The sequence below is a fragment of the Leptodactylus fuscus genome, chromosome 1 (assembly GCF_031893055.1).
Source record: "Leptodactylus fuscus isolate aLepFus1 chromosome 1, aLepFus1.hap2, whole genome shotgun sequence".
In the NCBI taxonomy this organism is placed as follows: Eukaryota; Metazoa; Chordata; class Amphibia; order Anura; family Leptodactylidae; genus Leptodactylus; species Leptodactylus fuscus.
Window position 1 is genome coordinate 12,382,567 of NC_134265.1, and position 26,081 is coordinate 12,408,647.

Here is a 26,081-nt window from a genome sequence, read left to right on the forward strand (position 1 = left end):
AAGAACAATGAGCTTCACATGTTTGGATTAATTATCTCTTTTTCCAGCCTTTTCTGACTATTTAAGACCCTCCCCAAACTTGTGAACAGCACTCATACATGGTCAACATGGGAAAGACAAAGGAGCATTCCAAGGCCATCAGAGACAAGATCGTGGAGGGTCACAAGGCTGGCAAGGGGTACAAAACCCTTTCCAAGGAGTTGGGCCTACCTGTCTCCACTGTTGGGAGCATCATCCGGAAGTGGAAGGCTTATGGAACTACTGTTAGCCTTCCACGGCCTGGACAGCCTTTGAAAGTTTCCTCCCTGCCGAGGCCAGGCTTGTCCGAAGAGTCAAGGCTAACCCAAGGACAACAAGGAAGGAGCTCCGGGAAGATCTCATGGCAGTGGGGACATTGGTTTCAGTCAATACCATAAGTAACGTACTCCACCGCAATGGTCTCCGTTCCAGACGAGCCCGTAAGGTACCTTTACTTTCAAAGCGTCATGTCAAGGCTCGTCTACAGTTTGCTCATGATCACTTGGAGGACTCTGAGATAGACTGGTTCAAGGTTCTCTGCTCTGATGAGACCAAGATCGAGATCTTTGGTGCCAACCACACACGTGACGTTTGGAGACTGGATGGCACTGCATACGACCCCAAGAATACCATCCCTACAGTCAAGTATGGTGGTGGCAGCATCATGCTGTGGGGCTGCTTCTCAGCCAAGGGGCCTGGCCATCTGGTCCACATCCATGGGAAGATGGATAGCACGGCCTACCTGGAGATTTTGGCCAAGAACCTCCGCTCCTCCATCAAGGATCTTAAGATGGGTCGTCATTTCATCTTCCAACAAGACAACGACCCAAAGCACACAGCCAAGAAAACCAAGGCCTGGTTCAAGAGGGAAAAAATCAAGGTGTTGCAGTGGCCTAGTCAGTCTCCTGACCTTAACCCAATTGAAAACTTGTGGAAGGAGCTCAAGATTAAAGTCCACATGAGACACCCAAAGAACCTAGATAACTTGGAGAAGATCTGCATGTAGGAGTGGGCCAAGATAACTCCAGAGACTTGTGCCGGCCTGATCAGGTCTTATAAAAGACGATTATTAGCTGTAATTGCAAACAAGGGTTATTCCACAATATGTTAAACCTAGGGGTTGAATAATAATTGACCCACACTTTTATGTTTAAAATTTATTAAAATTTAACTGAGCAACATAACTTTTTGGTTTGTAAGATTTATGCATCTGTTAATAAATCCTGCTCTTGTTTGAAGGCTCTAACTTATTTGCATCTTATCAAACCTGCTAAATCTGCAGGGGGTTGAATACTACTTGTAGGCACTGTATCTACCTTTTCGATCTGCAGCTTCTCGGCTCTGATGTCTCCTCCTGTCTGGTCATTTTGGTTGTCATCTAACGATATTTTTCAGTCTTTATCTACATTTTCCAAGATTTTTCCACCTGTTTGTTGACCTTTATATTTGTTTCACAGATTCTCCATCAGATTGATATAAATGCTATAGCCACAACTATAAAAGAAGATCCCTATGTGAGTGGTGATGAGGAGTGTGAGGAGGATGTTCCTACAGGTAACCCTTCTATTTCTATCAGTGCTCATGAAGGAAAAGTATTTGCCAATATTTTGGGACTAAGAAACCATTAGTATGCATTAGAACTGTGTGCGAACAGAATACAATACGTGGAGACGTCTTCCCAGATGACATAAGATTCTTTGGAGAATGGAAGGTCCGTTGTATGAGAGTCTGAAATGGACAAGTCTTTCGAGATTTGTTTCACAAATACTTACAAGGTTCGGCTGCAGGTTTTAATTTTCCAACCCAGAAGTGCTATCATTAGACCCTGAGACACTTCAGATGTTCAAAGACCCCAAAATATCATAATGATTCAGTGGTGATGAACCCCAAAATTTAGACTTGGTCCAAATGTGATTTTTTTTTTTTTTAAATTAGCTATAATCCTTAATGACACTTAGATACTAGATCATCGAGAACATATGACAAGCCTGATAGACAAGCATCACCTTCTGAATTAGAGGTCACTGTGTCCTTGTCATTTTCTATTCTGCCTTCTTGTATAGAATTAGGGAAAGCTCCAGATCACTTGATGAGATTGATCCCAATGTAGTAAATGTGGGAAATCTCTTCTTGGTTGAACTTTGCTGTTCCTGACTCCTTTATCCTCCTTAGACATAAAGATTCCTGGCATCCTAAAGTATTGTGTCACTTAGTTGGCTGTAATGAGTCAATCATGGATTATATTTCTCTGGCACGGACTTACAGGACTCATTTCACATTGGACTCTTTAGCTTTCCCGTCATACTATTACGACAGATGTCGGGTCTTTAACATGATGGTCGCTCAGGGGCTGAATTTGGACATTAACCCTACAATCATTTTGTTCAATCCTGACTGAGACTCCTCTATATTGGCTAGGATGACCATCCCCGTGACTAGATCTGGGGACGGCGTTCCATTGCCTAGACAGCCAAGAGCCTGTTGAAATCTCCCAGGCCTGTCTTCAATATATTTCAATTAGAGGCTGAGGAGTGAGGCAGTCTGTAATAGAAGTGATGGATTTTACAATAGACTTCAATTCAAAGATTACCAAAGTTATTTACATTTGGTATCGCCATATTTGAACCTACTTGCAGAATACAGATAATATGTCATTTAGGCCTGAAGGCGTGGCACACACTTATTCTCTAGTTTCATCCTATTTTGATTTTTTTTTCCAGCTTCTCAGTACATTATATGGAATATTAAATGGTACAAAGTACAATCTGTCCTACAAAAATTAGGTTCTGTGAACAGAAAAATAACAGATGGCTTTTGGAAGTTGGGAAGTAAAAAACTGAAATGGAAGAATAGCTGTGGCAGGAAGGGGTTAAAAGAGCCATACCGTTAAGATGATCTATTTCAGGGCAGTACAACTGGTGCTGTATTAGGGGCCTGGGTTTAACTGTTAAACATGAGAGGCCCAATTTTATGCGGCTTGTTTTTTTAGATGCTATTAGGAACTGGAAGTAAAACCTGAATTAGGCGGCTTTACCCTCCTCTCATCTGTACAATACTATTATGTGACGCTGAGCTTGTTTATTATAACTATTATAATAGTATTGTGAAGTCCAAAGAGGTGGCCTGGACTACTGACCCCGTCATCCATTGTGTTGTTCATCCACAAGTACGTACTTCACAGACGGTATATGGAACCACCCTCTTTCAACTAAGTATCACAGTATACGATCCCAGGAAAAAAAGAATAAAAATGTACTTCTATCAAAGGGATCCTAACACGTAGGAATAGCCTTAAGAAAGGCTATTCTTCTCCTACCTTTAGATGTCTTCTCCAGGTCGCTGTTCGGTAGAAATCCGGGTTTTCTTCAGTATGCAAATGAGTTCTCTCGCAGCACTGGGGTGTCCCAAATGCTGCAAGAGAAATCTCCAGCGCTGCCTCCATCTTCGTCTGGAATGGCCTCTCTCTGCGTCTTCTTCTGGCGCTGGGTTCAAACTTCTACGCATGCGCAGTTGGCCCTGCCATTGGGCCTCGGGCGGAGCCGACTGCACTTGCCCGCGGCCATTTTTTTTTTTGTGGCCGCTTGCGCTCACTTAAGGCTTACTTAAGCCTTTAAGTATGTGGCCAATTATGTGTTAATTTTATTGTAAAGGTTATTACGGATGACGTAATATCAAATTTGTATTTTTTTTTTAATTAATATTTTGAAATTTTATTGTATTTTAAAGAAAGAAGGCAATTTTGGAGGATTTACCTAGTAGATAAGGTTGAATAATTCCATAAGTCCATCAAGGCCTAATTATAAACCTACCAAGTTGAACCCGATAAAGGAAAAGAAAAACAAGAGGTCAACGCCAATTGCCCCATCAGAGAAAAAATCCTTCCCAACACCAAATATGACAATTGTCAAGTCCCCACATCGACATCCGAGCTCATAATTTCTGGCTCCTCTTGAACATGTATAACTTATCAGACATCACCACATCCTGTGGCCGCTCCATAGACTGACTGCTCTTACTGTAGAGAATCCCTGTCTATGACTATGGTGAAACCTTTTTCCTTCTAGATGTAGAGGATGTCTCCTTGTCATGGTTATAGGCCTCCGTATAAGAGATCATTGGAAAGATCCCTGTACTGTCCATTCATACAAGTTTGATCAACTGTCTTTATAGTTTAATTCTCCCATCTCCTCAATTACCTTGGTCGCCTCCTCTGCACCCCTTCTAGTTCAGCTATGTCTTTCCTATTGTTAGGGACAACAAAGGGCTCCCTCTGGAGTACACACACTTATTTCTTATAGTGCTTTTCTGGCAACATGTCTAGACATTACAAGATTAATAGGTATAGGTTTCATTCACAGAAAAAGATAATACAATTACACAGGATACGGGATGTATCATCTCAGAATGAGGCCTCCGAGATAAGAATCATCAGCTTATGCACAAACATGTCCATGTCTACATCCTTTCACACTCAGAGTGACCTCACATCGTAGCATATATATATATATATAATTGTTATATATATTAGAATACAAAATGGATGACAAATACAAAATGGAGGATTACACAATGGAGGGTTACCTCTAACTCTATATACAGAATTGTGTACAGTGATGTTACACTATATCCTCCTCCCGTGTGATATTACACTATATCCTCCTCATCTGTGATATTACACATATCCTCCTCCTATATGATATTACACTATATCCTCCTCCTATATGATATTACACTATATCCTCCTCCTATATATTACACTATATCCTCCTCCTATATGATATTACACTATATCCTCCTCCCGTGTGATATTACACTATATCCTCCTCCTATATGATATTACACTATATCCTCCTCCTATATGATATTACACTATATCCTCCTCCTATATGATATTACACTATATCCTCCTCTGTGACATTACACTATATCCTTTGTTGTGATATTACACTACACTGCTCCTTTGTACTATTATGGGGTACATATTACTTTTTGATCAGTTGTTTGATGAGTGATTTTCCCGCAGAGGAAGATATAGTATTTTAACCCCTTAAGGACACAGCCCAAAAGTGCCTTACGGACCAGGCCTCGTTTTTCAAAACTGACATGTCACTTTATATGGCAATAACTTTGAGATGCTTTTTAGATTTGGAGATTTTTTTTCTCGTGACACACTGTACTTCATGTAAGTGTTAAAATCTAATGAATATTTGTGTATTTATTATTAAAAAAATACGAAATTTGATGGAAATTTGCAAAAAAACCCCGCAATTTTCAAAATGTGAACTGCTCTGCCTTTCAAACAGATAGTTATATCACACAAATACATGAATAAATATTATCTCCCATATCTCTGCTTTATATTGGCATCAGCTTTTGATTTTTTGGATGCTAGAAGGCTTTGAATTCTAACAGCGATTTTCCAGATTTACAAGAAAATTTTCCAAACTAATTTTCTAGGGACCACTTCAGTTCTGAAGGGGATTATAAAGGCCTGTATAATAGAAACCCCCATAAATCACCCCATTTTCAAAACTGCACCACTAATTTAATTCAAAACAGCATTTGGGAAGTTTGTTAACCCTTTAAGTATTTCACGGAAATTAAAACAATATGAAGGTGAAATTTATTTTCTATAATACATTCATATAGCCCTAAAATTAACACATTCCTAAAGGGTCAAAGGAAAAAATGCATCTCACATTTTGTTATGCAATTTCTCCGGAGCACAGAAATACCCCACATGTGGGTGTAAACTGATTTCTGGGCACATGGCAGCGCACGGAAGGGAAGCAGCGACACGGTGTTTGAAAAGCAGCTTTTGCTGGAATAATTTTCAGGCACCATGTCTCATTTGCAGAGCCCCTAGAATACTAATACAAAGGAACCCCCCCCCCCCCCCAAAAAAAAAGGACCCCATTTTGGAAACTACACCCCTCACAGAATTCAATAAGGGTTATAGTGAGCATTTAGACCCCACATACTTTTCACAGATATTATTAACATTAGCAGTTCCCATCCTAAGCACACCATACGGTCTCTACCTGTAGGGGAATACACTAGGATTAAGAGAGCTTGTACTGATAATAGAATTTATGAAATTCAAGCTCAGGAGGTCACGAAGAGATTAAGAGATCGGGGATACACCACATGGATGACCGAGAGGGGTAAAAACATTGTCTCGAAAAAGGAAAGGGAAACCCTTTTATATCAGGAGAAAAAAAAAACTGGAAAGGGGGTTTATTATACGACTAGGTTCAGTGATGAATATGGAGAAATAGTGGATATCATCAGGAAAAACCTACCCATATTGAACCAGGATGATAAATTGAGATCTATCATGTCAGAAGGCTGCAATTTCGTAGCCAAACGTGGACAATCCTTGGGTAACTATCTGTCCCCTAGTATGTATATAGATGGAGGGAAAAATAAAAAGGAGACATGGTTATCTCTCAATGGCTTCCATAGATGTGGTTTAAGCAGGTGCCAGGTTTGTCAATATGACAAAAAGGGTACATCATTCACTGATGCATTGGGGACTAGAGTTTATGATATAAGAAGTTTTTGTAACTGCACAACAGAATATGTTATTTACATGATTACATGTGAGGTTTGCAACCTTAGTTATATAGGATGTACGTCTAGGTCTGCCAAAATTAGGATATCGGAACATCTTCAGAGCATACGTAATCCGAACTCAAATAAAAAAACAGGAGTTTCTAGACATTTTGTCGTTGAACATATGAGGGATTTATCTTCCTTTACTTTCAAAGTTATAGAAAAGGTAACTAGACCCTTAAGAGGAGGGGATTGGGGGCATAAATTGAAAGTCCGCGAGGCTTTTTGGATTTTGAAATTGAATGTAAGGTATCCGAATGGTTTAAACCGTAGAAACGATCTGGATTATATATATTAGCACTCATAGTAATAATATGAGGAGGAAATAGGTTAAGGAATACTCACGGACAAGGTTCTGAGATGTGGAATTCCGGTCGTTGATTCATGGCACAGTAGTTTAGCTGAGAGTTCGATCTTTTAATGCGCATGCGCATGGAGGGATAACAGTGTTGTGTGTTCCTCTTGGTGCGCAAGCGCTTAAGCAAATGATATATACGGGACATTGCCCCATAATAGGGATTTCCCATATTTAGAGCATAAATGGAGCGCATGCGTGGTTGGTTATAGGAGAACACAGCGCAAAGTTGTATAGGGCGCAAAAGTGGGAGTATAGAACCGCAAATGTGAATCCGTTATAAAATCGGGATATATATGTCTGTATCCAGCGTTTGGGACCTTAACCGCTAAAATGATCGTGGTGGGTATATATATACACACATATTCTTGAATAAACATAATTTTCCTCCGCCCCACAATCTACCTTTTCATTTAATCCAGAAATGAATATGGATAATAAAATAAATATGAATGTGAACAATAATAAACAAAAGATAAAGAATAAAAAATAAAAAATATAAAAATTAGAATAAATTACGGAAACATTCATTTTTGGATGATAAAGGGTGTGAGAAAAACTTAATTGCCAGAGTTTGAGACAAGTATTGCAGACCATGATTCTCATGGACTGACGTTTGGATTTTATAATTTATATAGCGAAAAGTTTAGGAAAACACAACATATAAAATATATTCTTGTTGTGTGTGTATTCTCTACTGATGTATGCAAGATGGATGCACATTCGTGTATGCCATTGTTTTGACATCTGGAATCTGTTATCGTTCCATCAATTTATTGAATAAGCATATTTTTGTATTGTATTAAGATGTATCTGTGTTCAATTTTGATAAACGTAGAAAGGAGTTTCCATTTCATAATAGTGTGGTTTTTAGGAAAAGATATTCACAAAGAGTTAACTTTGTTTTTAATGGCAGTTCCCAGGCACCACAGATGGTTGTAATTACACCGGAAGGTATTTATAGCCACCTAGGGTAAGAGAAGTTAGGCTACGACTAAGAGGACTACATGTCCTCGAAACGCGTCAGCGAGTCTATGTAAGGAATGGAAACACGAGACGACATTGCTCGTGAACATTTATTGCATATATTTTAATACTGGAATAAAGGTTATGTTTTACAAGGACCTTGGAGAGAAGCTGGAATTTTTTATTCATTTGGATATTATTAACATTGGGATGTGTAGATGAAAAATTACTAAAATGTCACTTTAGCCCCAAAGTTTTCATTTTCACAAGGTGTTAAAAGAGAAAAAAAAACCCACAGATTGTTACACAATTTCTCCTGAACACGGCAATACCCCATATGTGGTCGGAATCTGCTGTATGGGTACATGGTGGGGCTCAGAATGGAAAGAGTGCTATTTGGTTTTTGGAGAGCAAATTTTGCTGGAATAGTTTACAGGTGCCATGTCTCATTTGCAGAGTCCCTAGTGTACCAAAACCCTGGAAACGCCCAAAAGTGACCCCATTTTGTAAATTACACCCCTCAAAAATGTTATCAGGGGTCTAATGAGCATTAGTATGACTGCACAACAGATGTTGGAGCGTGAACATATGAACTGTGCAGAGTGCATTGGGAACACCAAATTCCCCACTATATCCCCAGTAGCTCCTAAGATTGGAGGGTCACTTTGGGAGTCACTTCTGGTATATTTTCCCTCGCAAGCTCTAAATAAGGGGTGTCCCCTGATATACGTTTATACACAGCTTATACATTCCCTTCCTGCCACAGCCAGTTGTGTTCTAATGATTTGGTGATTAATTTTTTGGATTTTTTTTTTTGGATTTTTGTCTTCACGTTGTACGAGCTATATATATATTTTATTTTACTGGTGACGTGGCCATATAAGGGTTTGTTTTTTGCGGGATGAAATGTATTTTGTAATGACATTTCTGGGTGCCCATAAACTATAGAATAAATTTTATTAACTCTTTCTTGGTGGATTAAAAACCTCCCCAGCAATTCTGGTATTGCTTTTAACGTTAAATTTTTTTACCACCCAGCGTAGCATATAATTAACATGTGACCTTTATTCTGCGGGTCAGTACGATTACGGCGATGCCTCATTTATATTGTTTTTTATGCATTGCTAGTTTTTCAGAACAAAAAACTATTTGGGTAAAGAAATCAATTATTTTTGCATCGCCATCTTCTGAGATGTGTAGCATTTTTTTTTTTTCGGGTGACAGTTGGTTGAGGGCTTATTTTTTACGGGACGATCTGTGCTTTTTATTGGTACTGTTTTAGGGTACGTGTGACTTTTTGATCACTTTTTATAGCATTTTAATAAGGCGAGATGGCAAAAAAAATTTCTTTCCTTGATTGATTAATTTATTTTTTCATAGACTTAAATTCTTTTTTGTATTTGTATTGCAGTCTATAGAGGAAGTTACTCTATGCAGACGCACAGAGTAACTTCCTCCCTTCCTGGCAGGATCAACCAGGTATGTAGAGCCTGCAGGCAGCTTGGGGTCACTGGCCAGACCCCGGGCTGCAGATACTTCATATGGGCACCCCCGATCTCACTGCGGGGGGTGACCAGGGGACCATTAACCCGGCGGAGCACATTGGCTGCGGCGGACATGTTTGTCCGCTGTATCCAAAGGGTTAATCCTCCGATTGAAGCGCAGCTTCGATCAGGGGTTAAGGAGCCGGATGTTAGCTGTGTGTTACAGCTAACTCTGGATCCCGATGCCGCCAGCATTTTTACTTTCACTTTCAAACACCTAAGATGCGGCTATCACTATTGAAAGCTGCATCTTAGGGGTTAAACAGCGGGGATCGGTGTTATCACTGTCCCGCTGTTACAGCGGGAGCCTGGCTGTCAGATACAGCCGGGCTCCCATGGTGATTGCACGGGCTCTGCTTCTGAGCCCATGCGATCTCCATCACGTACATGCACGTGGGAATGCGGAAACTAACCACATTCCCTGACACGCATGTACATGAAATAGCGCTAAGGGGTTAATAATTTGCAGATTTTCACATTTAGTGATACACTATATTTTAGGTTTTTTTTTTTTAACTCTTGAACTTAAATTCTTATTTGAGTTCCTCATATAATATGCTGCTGGGCATCTGAATCAGGTTGTTGCCATTTTTGATGACAAGATTGGAGCCTTTCATAGACCTCTGTCTGTCCTACCTGTCGCTCCTTCATGTTATTTTCTATCAGCTCCTCTTGGAAAAAGAAAAAAATAATAATTGTGCAGTAATGACAATTTTCTGTGTTGAATGTAGCCGGAGCAAGGGGATGTACCAGGGACAGGAAACCATATTATAACCCCCTCACAGGAGTTACTAATGGTTATTTAGCCATAAAAGTGTCTTACAAGTTATGATTGATTGCATATGTTGTCATGTTCATTCTGTATTCATGTTCAAGCTGTTGTTCTCTGGCTTCATTTGTCCTGGTGAGCTGTGGTCTCCATAGCAACACATACTATAGTGGGTGAATCTGTAGCTGGAACAGGAAATAGTCATAGCAGAGAGAGGAAGTAGTATTCAGTAAGAGCCAGGGAAGAAGAAGCAAGTAGTAGTGTGGCAGTGGCCATCTTGTGTTTCAGACACTGAGTGCTGTGAGGATTGCCACAGCAGCAGCAGGGCAGAGAAGCTGTGTGACAGCGCCCTGCATCACCATCAGTAAGAGGACAGGATTATATCAGACCTGCAGACATCTTAGACTCTCTGCTAATACATGGGAAGGTGTCAGCCAGCTACAAGCCACTGTGCCACAGCTCACTGCTACAGGACAAGTGACCCAGCAGAAGTCTGTTACAATAAAGCAGTGAGCACTTCTACTGATCCAGGCCTGGACATTGCCTTCCTTGCAGCTAAGCCCTGGGCAAAAGCTCTTTGTTGGAGTGGAGCACTGGCACCCACATCACCATCTCAGCCCAAGGACCTGCGGGTGTCTCAATACTCCAACTGGCGTCACATCTAACTGACTCTGCCTATTACCCTGTGCACCTCTCCTGGGAGTTCTGGTGTCTATAAGGTCACTGTGACATTCCAGTTTCCTGCACGGTTCTCCTGGGGTGGTTGCAATATTAGTGATGGCAGCCACACTAACTTAAGACTAAATTTACAGATGCAGTTTATGGTGCAGTTTAAGTCAAATGCGGGAGAAAATTATACAGAATGGAAAAGGGTAATTATCTAAAAGAAATGGAAAATGAAAAACCTTGTATTTTGGTATTTACTAGCTTCAGTTAAAAATAACATTAAAAATAAAAAAAATGCGTAGGAAATTTTATATAAAATATAGTAAAATATGAATACATTGTTTAAGGTTATCTTATGTTAGAATAATTGTAAACATTTTCTTCTTGTCAGATGACTGTACCAGGAGCTCAGAGGAACATCTGATATCTACAGATTATAAAGCAGAGGATCATGGTATCACACAAGATCCATACGAAGAACATGTCATTACCCCAGATATACCCTCAGCCCTTCATAGCAAAGATCTATCATCTGATTTTACTATACATGTCCTATCTTCTGAATCATCACTGACTGTTAGGAGAGACCAAAGTCACAGAGAGGGTTTTGTGCATCAGAAAGGGGAGAAGCCATTTTCTTGTTCAGAATGTGGAAAATACTTTAGTGACAAATCGAATCTTATTGACCATCAAAAAACACACAAAGGAGAGAAATCCTTTTCCTGCCTAGAATGTGGCCAATGTTTTATTTCAAGATCACATCTTGTTAGACATCAGTCAATTCACACAGGGAAGAAGCTATTTTCATGTTCAGAATGTGGAAAGTGTTTTCCTTGGAAATCACATCTTGTTAACCATCAAAAAATTCACACAGGGGAGAAGCCATATTCATGCTTAGAATGTGACAAATGTTTTAGTCAGAAATCAAATCTTGTAAAACATCAGAGAATTCACACAGGGGAGAAGCCATATTTATGCTCAGAATGTGGAAAATGTTTTAGTGACAAATCAAATCTTGCTGAACATCAAAAAACTCACAGAGGAGAAAAATCCTTTTTCTGCCCAGAATGTGGCAAATGTTTTATTGGAAGATCACGTCTTGTTAGACATCAGACAATTCACACTGGGGAGAAGCCATATTCATGTTCAGAATGTGGGAAATGTTTTGGTGATAAAGCAAGTCTTGTTAGACATCAGAAAACTCACACAGAGGAGAAGCCATATTCATGTTCAGAATGTGGGAAATGTTTTACCAGGAAAACAGATCTTGTTACACATCAAAGAATACACACAGGAGAGAAGCCATATTCATGTTCAGAATGTGGCAAATGTTTTATTGACAATTCAAGCCTTACTAAACATCAAAGAAGTCACACAGGAGAGAAGCCATTTTCATGCTCAGAATGTGGAAAGTGTTTTGGTGATCACTCAAGTCTAGTTAAACATAAAAGAACTCACACAGGGGAGAAGCCATATTCATGTTCAGAATGTGGGAAATGTTTTAGTCAAAAAGCAAATCTTGCTACACATCTAAGAATTCACAAAGGAGATAAAAGATTTTCATACTTAGAATGTGGGAAATATTTTTCTGAAAAGTCAAGACTTCTTGATCATCAGAAGATTCCCACAGAGGAGAAGCTGTTTTCATACACAGTTTAAACATCTGATTTCCCATAACACAGGTCCAGGAGACATTTGTGTTAGGAGAGAAGCTATATTTATGTTCATAATGTGAGAAATGCATTATAGTTAAATTATTTGTTTTGTCCAAAATGTGGGAACTATCGTACAGAGCAACTGCGATTTTCATGTACAATATTTTCTTTTGAATGTCATCTCTAATTTTACATCAATAAACTCCCACAGGAGAGAAGCCATATGCATGCTTTAAAAGTGAGAACTATTCTATCTCCAAAACAGATCTTTTGAGACATTACAGAACATCTTAAGAGTTAAACAGCTTACCCAGGTCAGTAGCCATATTCTAATATATTTTTTTTCTTAAACTTGGTTTATTCAAAATTACTGCAAGAATAAACTACAACTATTAGAATGGACTCAAACATGTGCCAACAACTTGTTACAAGCACATTACAGTGATATGTGACATACGAGGGGGGACCCAAAAGTTTCCAGAATGAGGCTTATGCGCGCTCAGTTTTCGTAGTACACGATTCTGCAGCTAATTATTTGTTCACACCACACCTTCAGTAATTGCCAAATGGCGTTGATGCGGAAGGTTTCGCCTACCCGAAGTGAATTTTCTTGCAAGAGCTGTTTTGTCCAGCTGTCGTTTTTCTTCATGGAGAAGTTTTATGAGCAGCGCGCGGCTGTGAAGTTTTACTTTCTGCTCAGGGAAAAAAGCATCGGAAACCATTCAAATGTTGAAGACCACTTACAAGGATGATGCTATGTGTCAAACTCAAGTTTACTCGTGGTTCAACCGCTTTAAAAATGGTGAAATGTCAATTGATGATCAACCGCTTTCTGGACATCCGTCAACTTCCCGAACAGACGAAAGTGTCCAAAAAATCAACGAGCTCGTGCGTGAAGATCAACAACGAACCATTGAGGAACTCGAAGAGTTGTCTGGAGTGAGTTGGAGCTCGATTCAGTGCATTTTATCGGAGGATTTGGGCATGTCACGGGTCGCTGCAAAGTTTGTGCCGCGTCTCTTGACTGATCAACAGAAAGAGCGTCGCATCGAAGCATGCCATGAAAGAACATGCCGAAACCGACCCAGAATTTTTTTCTAAAATTATTACGGGAGATGAGTCTTGGTGCTATGCTTACAACCCGGAAACCAAACAACAATCAAGCCACTGGAAGACGCCATCCTCGCCCCGCGCCAAAAAGGCTCTTCAAGTGAAGTCCAATGTGAAGACAATGGTCATTTGTTTTTTTGATGCAAAAGGGATTGTGCACTCGGAATTTGTTCCAACAGGTCAGACCGTCAAACAGGTTTTCTACTTGGGGGTTCTCAAGAGGTTGCACAACAGTGTGCGGCGAAAAAGCCCAAAATGTGGCAGTCTAGTGATTGGTTTTTCCAGCTCGACAATGCCTCAGCCCACACACCATTTCGGTGACCACTTTCATGACAAGAAATGGCATGGCTGTCTTGCCCTACCACCCTATTCACCCAATATGGCTCCCAGTGACTTTTTTTTATTCCCATGAATGAAGAGTAATCTCAAGGGGAAGTGTTTTACCGACGTGGAGGAGGTGAAGAGGAAAACGACGGAGGCGCTTGCACACATCAAAGTAGATGATTTTAAATGTTTTGAACAATGGCAGACGAGATTTGACAAGTGTATTGCCCCTAAAGGAGAGTACTTTGAAGGAGATTGAAGGAATTTTGTACAAAAAAATAAATACACGCTTCAAAAACAACTTTTCTGGAAACTTTTGGGTGCCCCCTAACATAACATAACAAAATGTATGTTGTTTAACAACTTTGTAGTTTTATGCAAATGAGGCAGTTGGAGCTGGTGGTGGGTCTTCAGTATTCTGGAGCACTGCATTGCCACTCAGTTCCCTATCATATTTTGATTGTTCCACTCCATGCAATGAGAGTTCATCCTCCCAATGTTATGACATCACCCATCCTACTTGAGCATCCACAGCAGTTTTCCAATGACCCCTATGTGTACCCCTCAGGGCTCAAGCAAGATAATAGTCAAGGTATGGACCGAGGTCAGGACCTAGAAAATTGATTTGTCATGGTAATTAAAGCAGAGGTCAGGGCAGGCAGCAGAGACTCAGGTATGATAAACTGATCCAGGGTCAGCTAATGGATGAACAATCAAAGTATAGATAAACATGTCGGGCAGCTATCTTAAGGGATAAACTGTCTTAAAAAGCCCACAAGTGGAGGAGATTGTCTGGAGCAGGCAGTGATGTTTAGAGGTGTTTAAAGAACTGGCACAAACTAAGGCAAGGACTAAAAAATTACCAGAAAGAATAGATCAGCAGGCAGAGGGAGGACGTTGGCAGGCAAGGCCCGGTGACATAATGATTTCCCCCCTTATACATCCTATTCTTGACTTCAGACCGCTGAAGAAACTTCTTAAGAAATTTAGGTGTGATGTTTTTATAGGCTCCCAAGATCTTTCCTTTGGACCAAAATCCTTCCAGTCTTCCAAATCCTACGCTTTTCCTGTCGCTCTCCTAGCACTCAATACAGTATGTCCAGAACCAGAGGTATGTATGGAAGGAGTTAGGTATTCTCAGATTCAGAAGTAGATGGAGTAAATGAGCGACAGCTGCTGAAACGCCAGAGCAGGTGGATCATCGACACCAACGACACACTCATTATACACTGTTTACCAATAAGTATTTGGACACCCAGTAAAGTTCGGCGGAGGTGGAGTTATGGTCTGGGGGTGTACCGGGGTAAATGCCATTGGTATCCGAATCTGGATGTGTTCTGTCACGAGCTCGGGAGGACACAGCATACCTCCCAACTTTTGAAAAGTAGAAAGAGGGAGAAAATGTGCGGCGCGCTTGGCGCGCCGTGGCAAATATGGCTCCGCCCACTTTTGTTGTCCCCTGCATCTCTGCCCCCAGATTCATGTCCCCCATCTCTGTCCCCAGATTCATGTCCCCCCATCTCTGTCCCCAGATTCATGTCCCCCATCTTTGCCCCCAGATTCATGTCCCTCCATCTCTGCCCCCAGATTCATGTCCCTCCATCTCTGCCCCCAGATTCATGTCCCTCCATCTCTGCCCCCAGATTCATGTCCCTCCATAGCTGCCCCCAGATTCATGTCCCTCCATCTCTGCCCCCAGATTCATGTCCCTCCATCTCTGTCCCCAGATTCATGTCCCCTCCATCTCTGCCTCCAGTTTCTTGTCCCCCCATCTCTGTCCCCAGTTTCTTGTCCCCTCCATCTCTGCGTCCAGATTCATGTCCCTCCATCTCTGCCCCCAGATTCATAAGTGGTCATTAGAAAAAAAGTTAGTTTAGTGGTAGAATCCCTTTAAGGCTGGTTTTACACGACCGTAGTTTAAGTCCGCAAATGGTCCGCAATTGAGGGTTTTCAATTGCGGACCATTTGCGGACACATTATACTCAGTGCGGCCTCTTACACCACCGGATATTTTATCTGTGGTGTGCCGGGCCGCAACCGAGGTCCGCACTTTTTGGAACGTGGCCGCAATTCACGGCACTGCACGGACTCGCCCATAGAACTCTATGGGCGAGTGCAGCAGCTCACGGACATCTGTGGAGTGTAAGTTGATGATCAGCAACTAGTGTTGCTGATCAGCAACTTGCGGACCGCAAATGCATTACGGTTAGAGATGAGCGAACAGTGTTCTATCGAACACATGTTCGATCGGATATCAGGGTGTTCGCCATGTTCGAATCGAATCGAACACCGCGTGGTAAAGTGCGCCAAAATTCGATTCCCCTCCCACCTTCCCTGGCGCCTTTTTTGCACCAATAACAGTGCAGGGGAGGTGGAACAGGAACTACGATACCGGGGGCATTGAAAAAAATTGGAAAAAGTCATTGGCTGCCGAAATCAGGTGACCTCCATTTTAGACGAATAGTGGATTTCAAATCCGGGTCATATGAGAATGTGAACTTTGTGACTATGAGACAGGGATAGCTGTACAGGCAGGGATAGCTAGGGATAACCTCTGCTACATCAGAGCCGAGGGTGCGCTTGAACCCTTGTGCAGCCTCGGCTCTGCTACATCAGAGCCGAGGGTGCGCTTGAACCCTTGTGCAGCCTCGGCTCTGCTACATCAGAGCCGAGGGTGCGCTTGAACCCTTGTGCAGCCTCGGCTCTTCTACATCAGAGCCGAGGGTGCGCTTGAACCCTTGTGCACCCTCGGCTCTGCTACATCAGAGCCGAGGGTGCGCTTGAACCCTTGTGCAGCCTCGGCTCTGCTACATCAGAGCCGAGGGTGCGCTTGAACCCTTGTGCAGCCTCGGCTCTGCTACATCAGAGCCGAGGGTGCGCTTGAACCCTTGTGCAGCCTCAGCTCTGCTACATCAGAGCCGAGGGTGCGCTTGAACCCTTGTGCAGCCTCGGCTCTGCTACATCAGAGCCGAGGGTGCGCTTGAACCCTTGTGCAGCCTCGGCTCTGCTACATCAGAGCCGAGGGTGCGCTTGAACCCTTGTGCACACTCTGCTTCATCAAGCTAATAGAATGCATTGGCCAGCGCTGATTGAAGCAGAGCTGAATCTGTGTGCTTAGCTCAACTACTCCACCGGTGTAGTTGAGCTAAACACACACATTCAGCACTGCTTCATCACGCCAATAGAATGCATTGGCCAGCACTGATTGGCCAGAGTACGGAATTCGGCCAATCAGCGCTGGCTCTGCTGGAGGAGGCGGAGTCTAAGGTTGGACCTGAATGGAGACTGGTGTGGAGCGATCTTAGACTCCGCCTCCTCCAGCAGAGCCAGCGCTGATTGGTCGAGTTCCGTACTCTGGCCAATCAGCGCTGGCCAATGCATTCTATTGGCGTGAACTGAGTTTGCACAGGGGTTCTAGTGCACCCTCGGCTCTGCTACATCAGATTGCTACATCTGATGTAGCAGTGCCGAGTGTGCATCAGATGTGTAGTTGAGCAGAACTGGCTCAGCACTGCTAAGTCTCTGCATTCGCATAGGAATGCATTGGCCAGCCTTCGGCCAATCAGCGCTGGCTCTGCCGGAGGAGGCGGAGTCTAAGGTCGGACCTGAATGGAGACTGGTGTGGAGCGATCTTAGACTCCGCCTCCTCCAGCAGAGCCAGCGCTGATTGGTCGAGTTCCGTACTCTGGCCAATCAGCACTGGCCAATGCATTTCTATGGGGAAAAGTTAGCTTGCGAAAATCGCAAACTGACAGGGATTTCCATGAAATAAAGTGACTTTTATGCCCCCAGACATGCTTCCCCTGCTGTCCCAGTGTCATTCCAGGGTGTTGGTATCATTTCCTGGGGTGTCATAGTGGACTTGGTGACCCTCCAGACACGAATTTGGGTTTCCCCCTTAACGAGTATATGTTCCCCATAGACTATAATGGGGTTCGAAACCCATTCGAACACTCGAACAGTGAGCGGCTGTTCGAATCGAATTTCGAACCTCGAACATTTTAGTGTTCGCTCATCTCTAATTACGGTCATGTAAGACCAGCCTAAGACTGAGACCCCACATTGCAAAAACACAACTTTTTTTTGTCGCAGAATTTACTGCGGTTTTTTGAGCCAAAGCCAGGAGTGGATTGAGCAGAAGGTAGAACTCTAAGAACTTCTTATATAGTTCCCATTACTTTTGTATCCATTCTTAGCTTTGGCTCAAAAAACGCAACAAAATCTGCAATAACAAAAACTGCATTTCCGCAACGTGGGGCCTCATTCTAAAACAGCAATTTGTGTGAGTATGGAGGGAGGATGGTAGTCACTGTTCTACCCCCACTGATCTTTTATTGATGACCTGTCCAGAGAAGTCATCAATAAAAAGAAACTGAACTACGCCTATAATATGACTTTTTACAGATGCAATGTTGGTGTCTGGCTAGGTTCAGATTTGGATTTACATACTGTTCCGTTCCCCTATTCTGCTTATAAAACAGTGAGACAAAAGTCCTGTAAGCAAGGTTTTCTGTTTTTTAAGTGGATTGGGTTTCTGTTTTTCGAGTCCGCAAGTGGACACTTGTACATCACATCCACACATTTAATGACCATACCTTTCACCTGCCTATGCACATACTCCAATTTAAGGAGGCATTCACAATGAGTAAAGTGGAGCTGATTCTGCCACAATAAATTGCGGCAGAATCAGCGCCACTTTACTCCATGTGAATACCCCCTATTTCCCACATCCCCGCACACTACACACGTACAGCTTCACTTTTTCCCCTTCAGCTGCCTCCCAATATAAAGTCTCATGTAAAAATCATTACCCGTCTCCCCTCCCCCACCTACAACATGGGGCTGCATGCAGACAGCACTATCCTCTCCCCCTGCTTCAGCTCCACCCAGCAGGCAGTCCCATGAATAAAGTAGCCCTACAATTTATGCAGTCCCATGCATTTAAATTTTTTTAAAAAAATACACAAAACCCCCCCACAAAAGCCGCCCTCTCCAACCTTCAGCCACTACAACATAGAGTTCCATAGAACTTATCACTACAACTTATTCCAAAATTCAGCAAAATGAAGTTTCAAATTAAATCTGACATCTTAAATGTATATATCATGACAATAGAGATAAGGAGACATGCTGGAGCCAAACTACTCCATGGCCTACAGAAAGCGCCTGTATTTCTTCACACTCTCAGTGACCTCACCTCATAGTATATGTGTGTGAGGATAAAAAATGGATGACATATTAGAAAATGGAGTTTATAGAACAAAATGGTGTATATAGAGATACATGACTATACTTGCCCCTTACAGACTGTAGGGGGTCTAATAAATACTGTATATACAAAAAATAAAAATACAAGAAGAACTAAAAATTTAAATCACCGCACTATATATATAAAAAAAAAGTGAAACACATACACATTATTTATCGCTGTGTCCAAAACATCTGGTCTACAAAGTTTTTTACAAAAATATTTTCCTTGTACGGTGACGAATAATCGTTTTTTATTTTTTTTCACTTCTTTGCCTCTATTAAAAATGTAAAGAAAGAGATCAAATCAATAGACATTCCCCAAAATAATAGAACTAAACAGTTCATCTGATACTGCAAAAAAAAAAGCGCCCCTAAATTTTTTTTTTACAGGTGTATGCCCCCTAATATTTGGTATCCCCGGACTTGTACCGACCCATAAAATACAGATGACATTGGCATTTTGGCTTTACAGTGAACCCCGTCAGAATGTCGCACAAACGCAGTTTTTCTCCATTTCCACCTCATTCAGGATTTTTTCCCAGTACATCGTAGGAAATATTAAATGTTACCACTATGAAGTGTAATTTATCCCGCAAACATATGGATCTGTGAAAGGAAAAATAAAAAAATGAAGGGGGTTGGAAGGTGTGGAGTCAAAAACAGCCTATGGGGGGTTCACACCTGCGCTCCTTCTCCACTTTCGGGTTTCTGTCTTCTGCCGAGAGAAACTGGACATGTCACGGAAACCCGGCGGTCAGTTTTCAGACCCGTTCACTTGAATGGGTTTGCACAGTGACCGCCCGTGAGCATTTTGTGGTCTCCACGGCAAAACCGTTTTTTTTTTTTTAACGGACACAAAGTCCTGCATGCCCCCTGGTGGATCCGAATAACGGAGAACTCGGCACAAGTGTGAACCTAGCCTCAAATGTTCTTCCTGTGGAGTTTGATCTCATTGGCGCTGATGAAGGCCCAGCCCTCTGCATTGTCCAGACATTATCGGGGTTTATTCAGACCCCATGGGATTAAAAGCTTTTTTACCATTTATAAATCTCCTTCTAATCCAGTTCTGTGCATGTAGCAGAGCTGTGTGTGTGACATACTATATAATCCAGTTATGTGCATGTAGCAGAGCTGTGTGTGTGACATACTATATAATCCAGTTATGTGCATGTAGCGGAGCTGTGTGTGTGACATACTATATAATCCAGTTATGTGCATGTAGCGGAGCTGTGTGTGTGACATACTATATAATCCAGTTATGTGCATGTAGCGGAGCTGTGTGTGTGACATACTATATAATCCAGTTAAGTGCATGTAGCGGAGCTGTGTGTGTGACATACTATATAATCCAGTTATGTGCATGTAGCGGAGCTGTGTGTGTGACATACTATATAATCCAGTTATGTGCAGTAGCGGAGCTGTGTGTGTGACATACTATATAATCCAGTTATGTGCATGTAGCGGAGCTGTGTGTGTGACATACTATATAATCCAGTTATGTGCATGTAGCGGAGCTGTGTGTGTGACATACTATATAATCCAGTTATGTGCATGTAGCGGAGCTGTGTGTGTGACATACTATATAATCCAGTTATGTGCATGTAGCGGAGCTGTGTGTGTGACATACTATATAATCCAGTTATGTGCATGTAGCGGAGCTGTGTGTGTGACATACTATATAATCCAGTTAAGTGCATGTAGCAGAGCTGTGTGTGTGACATACTATATAATCCAGTTCTGTGCATGTAGCAGAGCTGTGTGTGTGACATACTATATAATCCAGTCATGTGTATGAATTTGGTATCCCTGTAATTGTACCAATCCCCAGAATAAAGGTGACAGTTCATTTTTGCGACACTAGTGTGAACATAGGAAGAATATGCAAATCTGACTTCCATGATGTAATTAGGATGCCAGCGCCTCAGGCATGCACACCAATAGAGGGCGCTGACTGAGAATGTGCAAGTCGATCTTCCATGATGTAAATATGGGAAGAATATGCAAATCTGTCTGCCAAGATGTAAACAGGAAGACATTGCCTCTGTTATGCTGCCCTCTACAGCAAGCACCCTGAACAACATGCAGTGGAGCAACTCTGGCTGTATAAGTCTCCCCCCACCTGAGCAGGTGGTCTCTCCCTAAGGATAGACGTTATCCCCATAATATGATGTCATTAGGAAGACATAGTCTCAGCCACACAAACCTATAGAGGGCGCTCCCTTTCACATCATGCCGACCTTCTCAGAGGCCTTTGTTTGCAATGATGTTGGGATTCTACCAGATACAGTCTTCTCAGCCAAGGACTGTACACGCTAATGTGACTCCGCCCATAACTATAACTAATCACATGACTATGACATCATCACAGGTCCTTTATCCTGAGCAGCAGAAGCAATAACAGTAGGATCTGATCATGTGACGCCTTGACTCCTCCCACACATGTGACATCATCACAGGTCCTTTATCCTGAGCAGCAGAAGCAATAACAGTAGGATCTGATCATGTGACTCCTTGACTCCTCCCACACATGACATCATCACAGGTCCTGCCACCACGGTTACTATACAGGAACAGGTATATACATGTGGTCGCTCACAGTTCTTGGAGATTTATTATTAACCCCTTTAGGACCAGACATTTCTAAGATTTTAACACCTACCAATGCTGCTTATTACACAGTTATATAATATCTACTGATTCTACTTCTTAGGGCCTTTTCCAAGTCTGTGGTGGCTTCAGCCATCTTTTTCGGTGTGGCCTGCAGGGCGAGCAGTATATCAACCAGGGACAGAAATAGACTGGACAGGCTGATCAGGAGGGCCAGCTCTACAAAAAAAAAAAAAAAAAAAAGTATTTCATGTACCTACCTGTCTGCAGGACTCGTACAAACTCTGCATGGAAAACACACGGACCCCATAATAGTCTGTGTGCTTTCAGTGCTCACCTCTTGTTAATGCATTCGGTACTCCATTCGGGGGGTCCCCATGCAGTCCAAGTGCAACCAGGCCTAACAGTTATATAATATGTACTAACTCTTTTCCTTTCAGGTCCCTACAATATAGAATCCTCTCAGTATCTTCTATATAAGAGAATATTCCTGATTGTCCCATCAAGGATGGAAAGAGACAGGAACAAGATGGCGGAAAGTCTATTAAATCTCACCCTAGAGATCATCTACCAGCTTACTGGAGAGGTGAGAGATTCTGATGATGTCATCATTACATCATTCTTATCTCTAGTAATAACAGATGATAGGATTGGAGAGGTGATGGACTCTGGACATGTATGTAGTGAGATTTATTAATGTGTCTCCCCATAACCAGGACTACACAGTAGTGAAGAAGACCTCTAGTGGGCGCTGTCAGACCCTTGTATTTGATGGATGGAGAGGAACCCTGAGCCCATTCCCAGGGCCTCCACCTCACCCCCTGATACAGGAGGAGATCAATGGACAGAAGATCCTAGAACTCACCAACAAGATGCTGGAGCTGCTGACTGGAGAGGTGACACTGCTGGGAATGCTGGGACATTATACAGTAACTGGAGGGGTCGGGGTGATGACTGTATCATTGTGTTGTCAGGTTCCTATAAGGTGTCAGGATGTCGCTGTCTATTTCTCCATGGAGGAGTGGGAGTATTTAGAAGGACACAAGGATCTGTACAAGGAGGAGATGATGGAGGACCACCAGCCCCTCACATCAGCAGGTAATAGACATAACTATATACACATGGACTTCCATTATTTGTATGTACAGAATGAATTCAGTCCCTGTCTGTGTTTCCTACAGGTAGATCCAGTAAGAGGACAACACCGGAGAGATGTCCCAGTCCTCTTCTTCCACAGGATGATCAGGTAGATCAGGGGCTCAGAAGTAATTGGACAAATTATCGTTCCCATAAATAAAATGTTCGCTTGTAATACTTTGTAGAGAATCCTTTGCTGGCAATAACAGTCTGATGTCTGGACCATGGACATCACCAGACACTGGGCCTCCTCCTATATGAGGCTGTGCCAGGCCTTTACTGCAGTGTCTTCATACAGCTTGTTTTAGGGTCTTTCTGCCTTAACTTTTGTCTTAAGCAAGTCAAAGGCTCGATCAGGCTGAGTTCTGGTGATTGACTCGGCCATTGTAAAATACTCCACTTCTTTGACTTAAAAAATCTCTGTGTTGCTTTCGCAGTATGTTTTGGGTCAGTGTCCATCTGTACTGTAAAGGGCCATTCAGTGAACCTGCTGAATTTGGTTGAATCTGAGGACTGTATCTCACTATATATCCATCTTTTCGATCTGCAGCTTCTCGGCTCTGATGTCTCCTCCTGTCTGGTCATTTTGGTTGTCATCTAACGATATTTTTCAGTCTTTATCTACATTTTCCGAGATTTTTCCACCTGTTTGTTGACCTTTATATTTTTTTCACAGATTTTCCATCAGAATGATATAAATGCTATAGCCACAACTGTAAAAGAAGATCCCTATGTGAGTGGTGATGAGGAGTGTGAGGAGGACGTTCCTACAGGTAACCCTTCTATTTCTATCAGTGCTCATGAAGGAAAAGTATTTGCCAATATTTTGGGACTAAGAAACCATTAGTATGTATTAGAACTGTGTGCGAACAGAATACAATACGTGGAGACGTCTTCCAAGATGACATAAGATTTTTTGGAGGTTAGAAGGTCAGTTGTATGAGAGTCTGAAATGGACAAGTCTTTCGAGATTTGTTTCGCAAATACTTACAAGGTTCAGCTGCAGGTTTTAATTTTCCAACCCAGAAGTGCTATCATTAGACCCTGAGACACTTCAGATGTTCAAAGACCCCAAAATATCATAATGATTCAGTGGTGATGAACCCCAAAATTTAGACTTGGTCCAAATGTGATATATATATATTTTTTTAAATTAGCTATAATCCTTAATGACACTTAGATACTAGATCATCGAGAACATATGACAAGCCTGATAGACAAGCATCACCTTCTGAATTAGAGGTCACTGTGTCCTTGTCATTTTCTATTCTGCCTTCTTGTATAGAATTAGGGAAAGCTCCAGATCACTTGATGAGATTGATCCCAATGTAGTAAATGTGGGAAATCTCTTCTTGGTTGAACTTTGCTGTTCCTGACTCCTTTATCCTCCTTAGACATAAAGATTCCTGGCATCCTAAAGTATTGTGTCACTTAGTTGGCTGTAATGAGTCAATCATGGATTATATTTCTCTGGCACGGACTTACAGGACTCATTTCACATTGGACTCTTTAGCTTTCCCGTCATACTATTACGACAGATGTTGGGTCTTTAACATGATGGTCGCTCAGGGGCTGAATTTGGACATTAACCCTACAGACATTTTGTTCAATCCTGACTGAGACTCCTCTATATTGACTATATTGGCGTTCCATTGCCTAGACAGCCAGGAGCCTATTGAATTCTTCCAGGCCTGTCTTCAATATACATTATTTCAAATAGAGACTGAGGAGTGAGGCAGTCTGTAATAGAAGTGATGGATTTTGCAATAGACTTCAATTCAAAGATTACCAAAGTTATTTACATTTGGTATCGCCATATTTGAACCTACTTGCAGAATACAGATATGTCATTTAGGCCTGAAGGCTTGGCACAAACTTAGTTATTCTCTAGTTTCATCCTATTTTGATTTGTTTTCCAGCTTCTCAGTACATTATATAGAATGTTAAATGGTACAAAGTACAATCTGTCCTACAAAAATTAGGTTCTGTGAACAGAAAAATAACAGATGGCTTTTGGAAGTTGGGAAGTAAAAAACTGAAATGGAAGAATAGCTGTGGCAGGAAGGGGTTAAAAGAGCAATCCCGTTAAGATGATCTATTTCAGGGCAGTACAACTGGTGCTGTATTAGGGGCCTGGGTTTAACTGTTAAACATGAGAGGCCCAATTTTATGGGGCTTGTTTTTTTTAGGTGTTATTAGGAACTGGAAGTAAAACCTGAATTAGGCGGCTTTACCCTCCTCTCATCTGTCCAATACTATTACGTGACGCTGAGCTTGTTTATTATAACTATTATAATAGTATTGTGAAGTCCAAAGAGGTGGCCTGGACTACTGACCCCGTCATCCATTGTGTTGTTCATCCACAAGTACGTACTTCACAGACAGTATATGGAACCACCCTCTTTCAACTAAGTATCACAGTATACGATCCCAGGAAAAAAAGAATAAAAATGTACTTTTATTAAAGGGATCTTAACACGTAGGAATAGCCTTAAGAAAGGCTATTCTTCTCCTACCTTTAGATGTCTTCTTCAGGCTGCTGTTCGGTAGAAATCCCGGTTTTCTTCAGTATGCAAATGAGTTCTCTTGCATCACTGGGGTGTCCCAAATGCTGCAAGAGAAATCTCCAGCGCTGCCTCCATCTTCGTCTGGAATGGCCTCTCTCCGCGTCTTCTTCTGGTGGTGGGTTCATACTTCTACGCATGCGCAGTTGGCTTTGCCATTGGGCCTCGGGCGGAGCCGACTACACTTGCCTGCGGTCATATTTTTTTTTTTTTTTGAGGCCGCTTAAGGCTTACTTAAGCCTTTAAGGATGTAGCCAATTATTATGTGTTAGTTTTATAGTAAAGGTCATTACAGATGACGTAATATCAAATTTGTATTTTTTTTTTTATTAATATTTTGAAATATTATTGTATTTTAAAGAAAGATGGCAATTTTGGAGGATTTACCTAGTAGATAAGGTTAAATAAGTCCATAAGTCCATCAAGGCCTAACTAATTTTCTAGGGATCACTTCAGTTCTGAAGGGGATTATAAAGGCCAATATAATAGAAACCCCCATAA

At 41.8% G+C, this 26,081-nt stretch overlaps 2 protein-coding genes across 2 annotated transcripts in view; one reads left to right on the plus strand and one right to left on the minus strand.

The window, feature by feature from the left end:
• The window catches only part of LOC142195323 (uncharacterized), a gene marked incomplete at its 5' end in the record, with an annotated part of 202,381 nt that overhangs the window by 94,967 nt on the left and 81,333 nt on the right, over positions 1 to 26,081 (minus strand). The gene's annotated exons all lie outside the window — the stretch shown is intronic.
• LOC142188864 (uncharacterized) overlaps positions 1 to 26,081 on the plus strand; it is a 68,523-nt gene that overhangs the window by 30,950 nt on the left and 11,492 nt on the right. Inside the window, exons 6-12 of the mRNA XM_075262046.1 lie at positions 1,476 to 1,572; positions 11,325 to 12,573; positions 14,983 to 15,133; positions 22,602 to 22,775; positions 22,854 to 22,977; positions 23,061 to 23,125; positions 23,693 to 23,789. Coding sequence (XP_075118147.1) covers positions 1,476 to 1,572; positions 11,325 to 12,573; positions 14,983 to 15,133; positions 22,602 to 22,775; positions 22,854 to 22,977; positions 23,061 to 23,125; positions 23,693 to 23,789 — 1,957 coding nt within the window. The remainder of the gene's footprint in view (positions 1 to 1,475; positions 1,573 to 11,324; positions 12,574 to 14,982; positions 15,134 to 22,601; positions 22,776 to 22,853; positions 22,978 to 23,060; positions 23,126 to 23,692; positions 23,790 to 26,081) is intronic.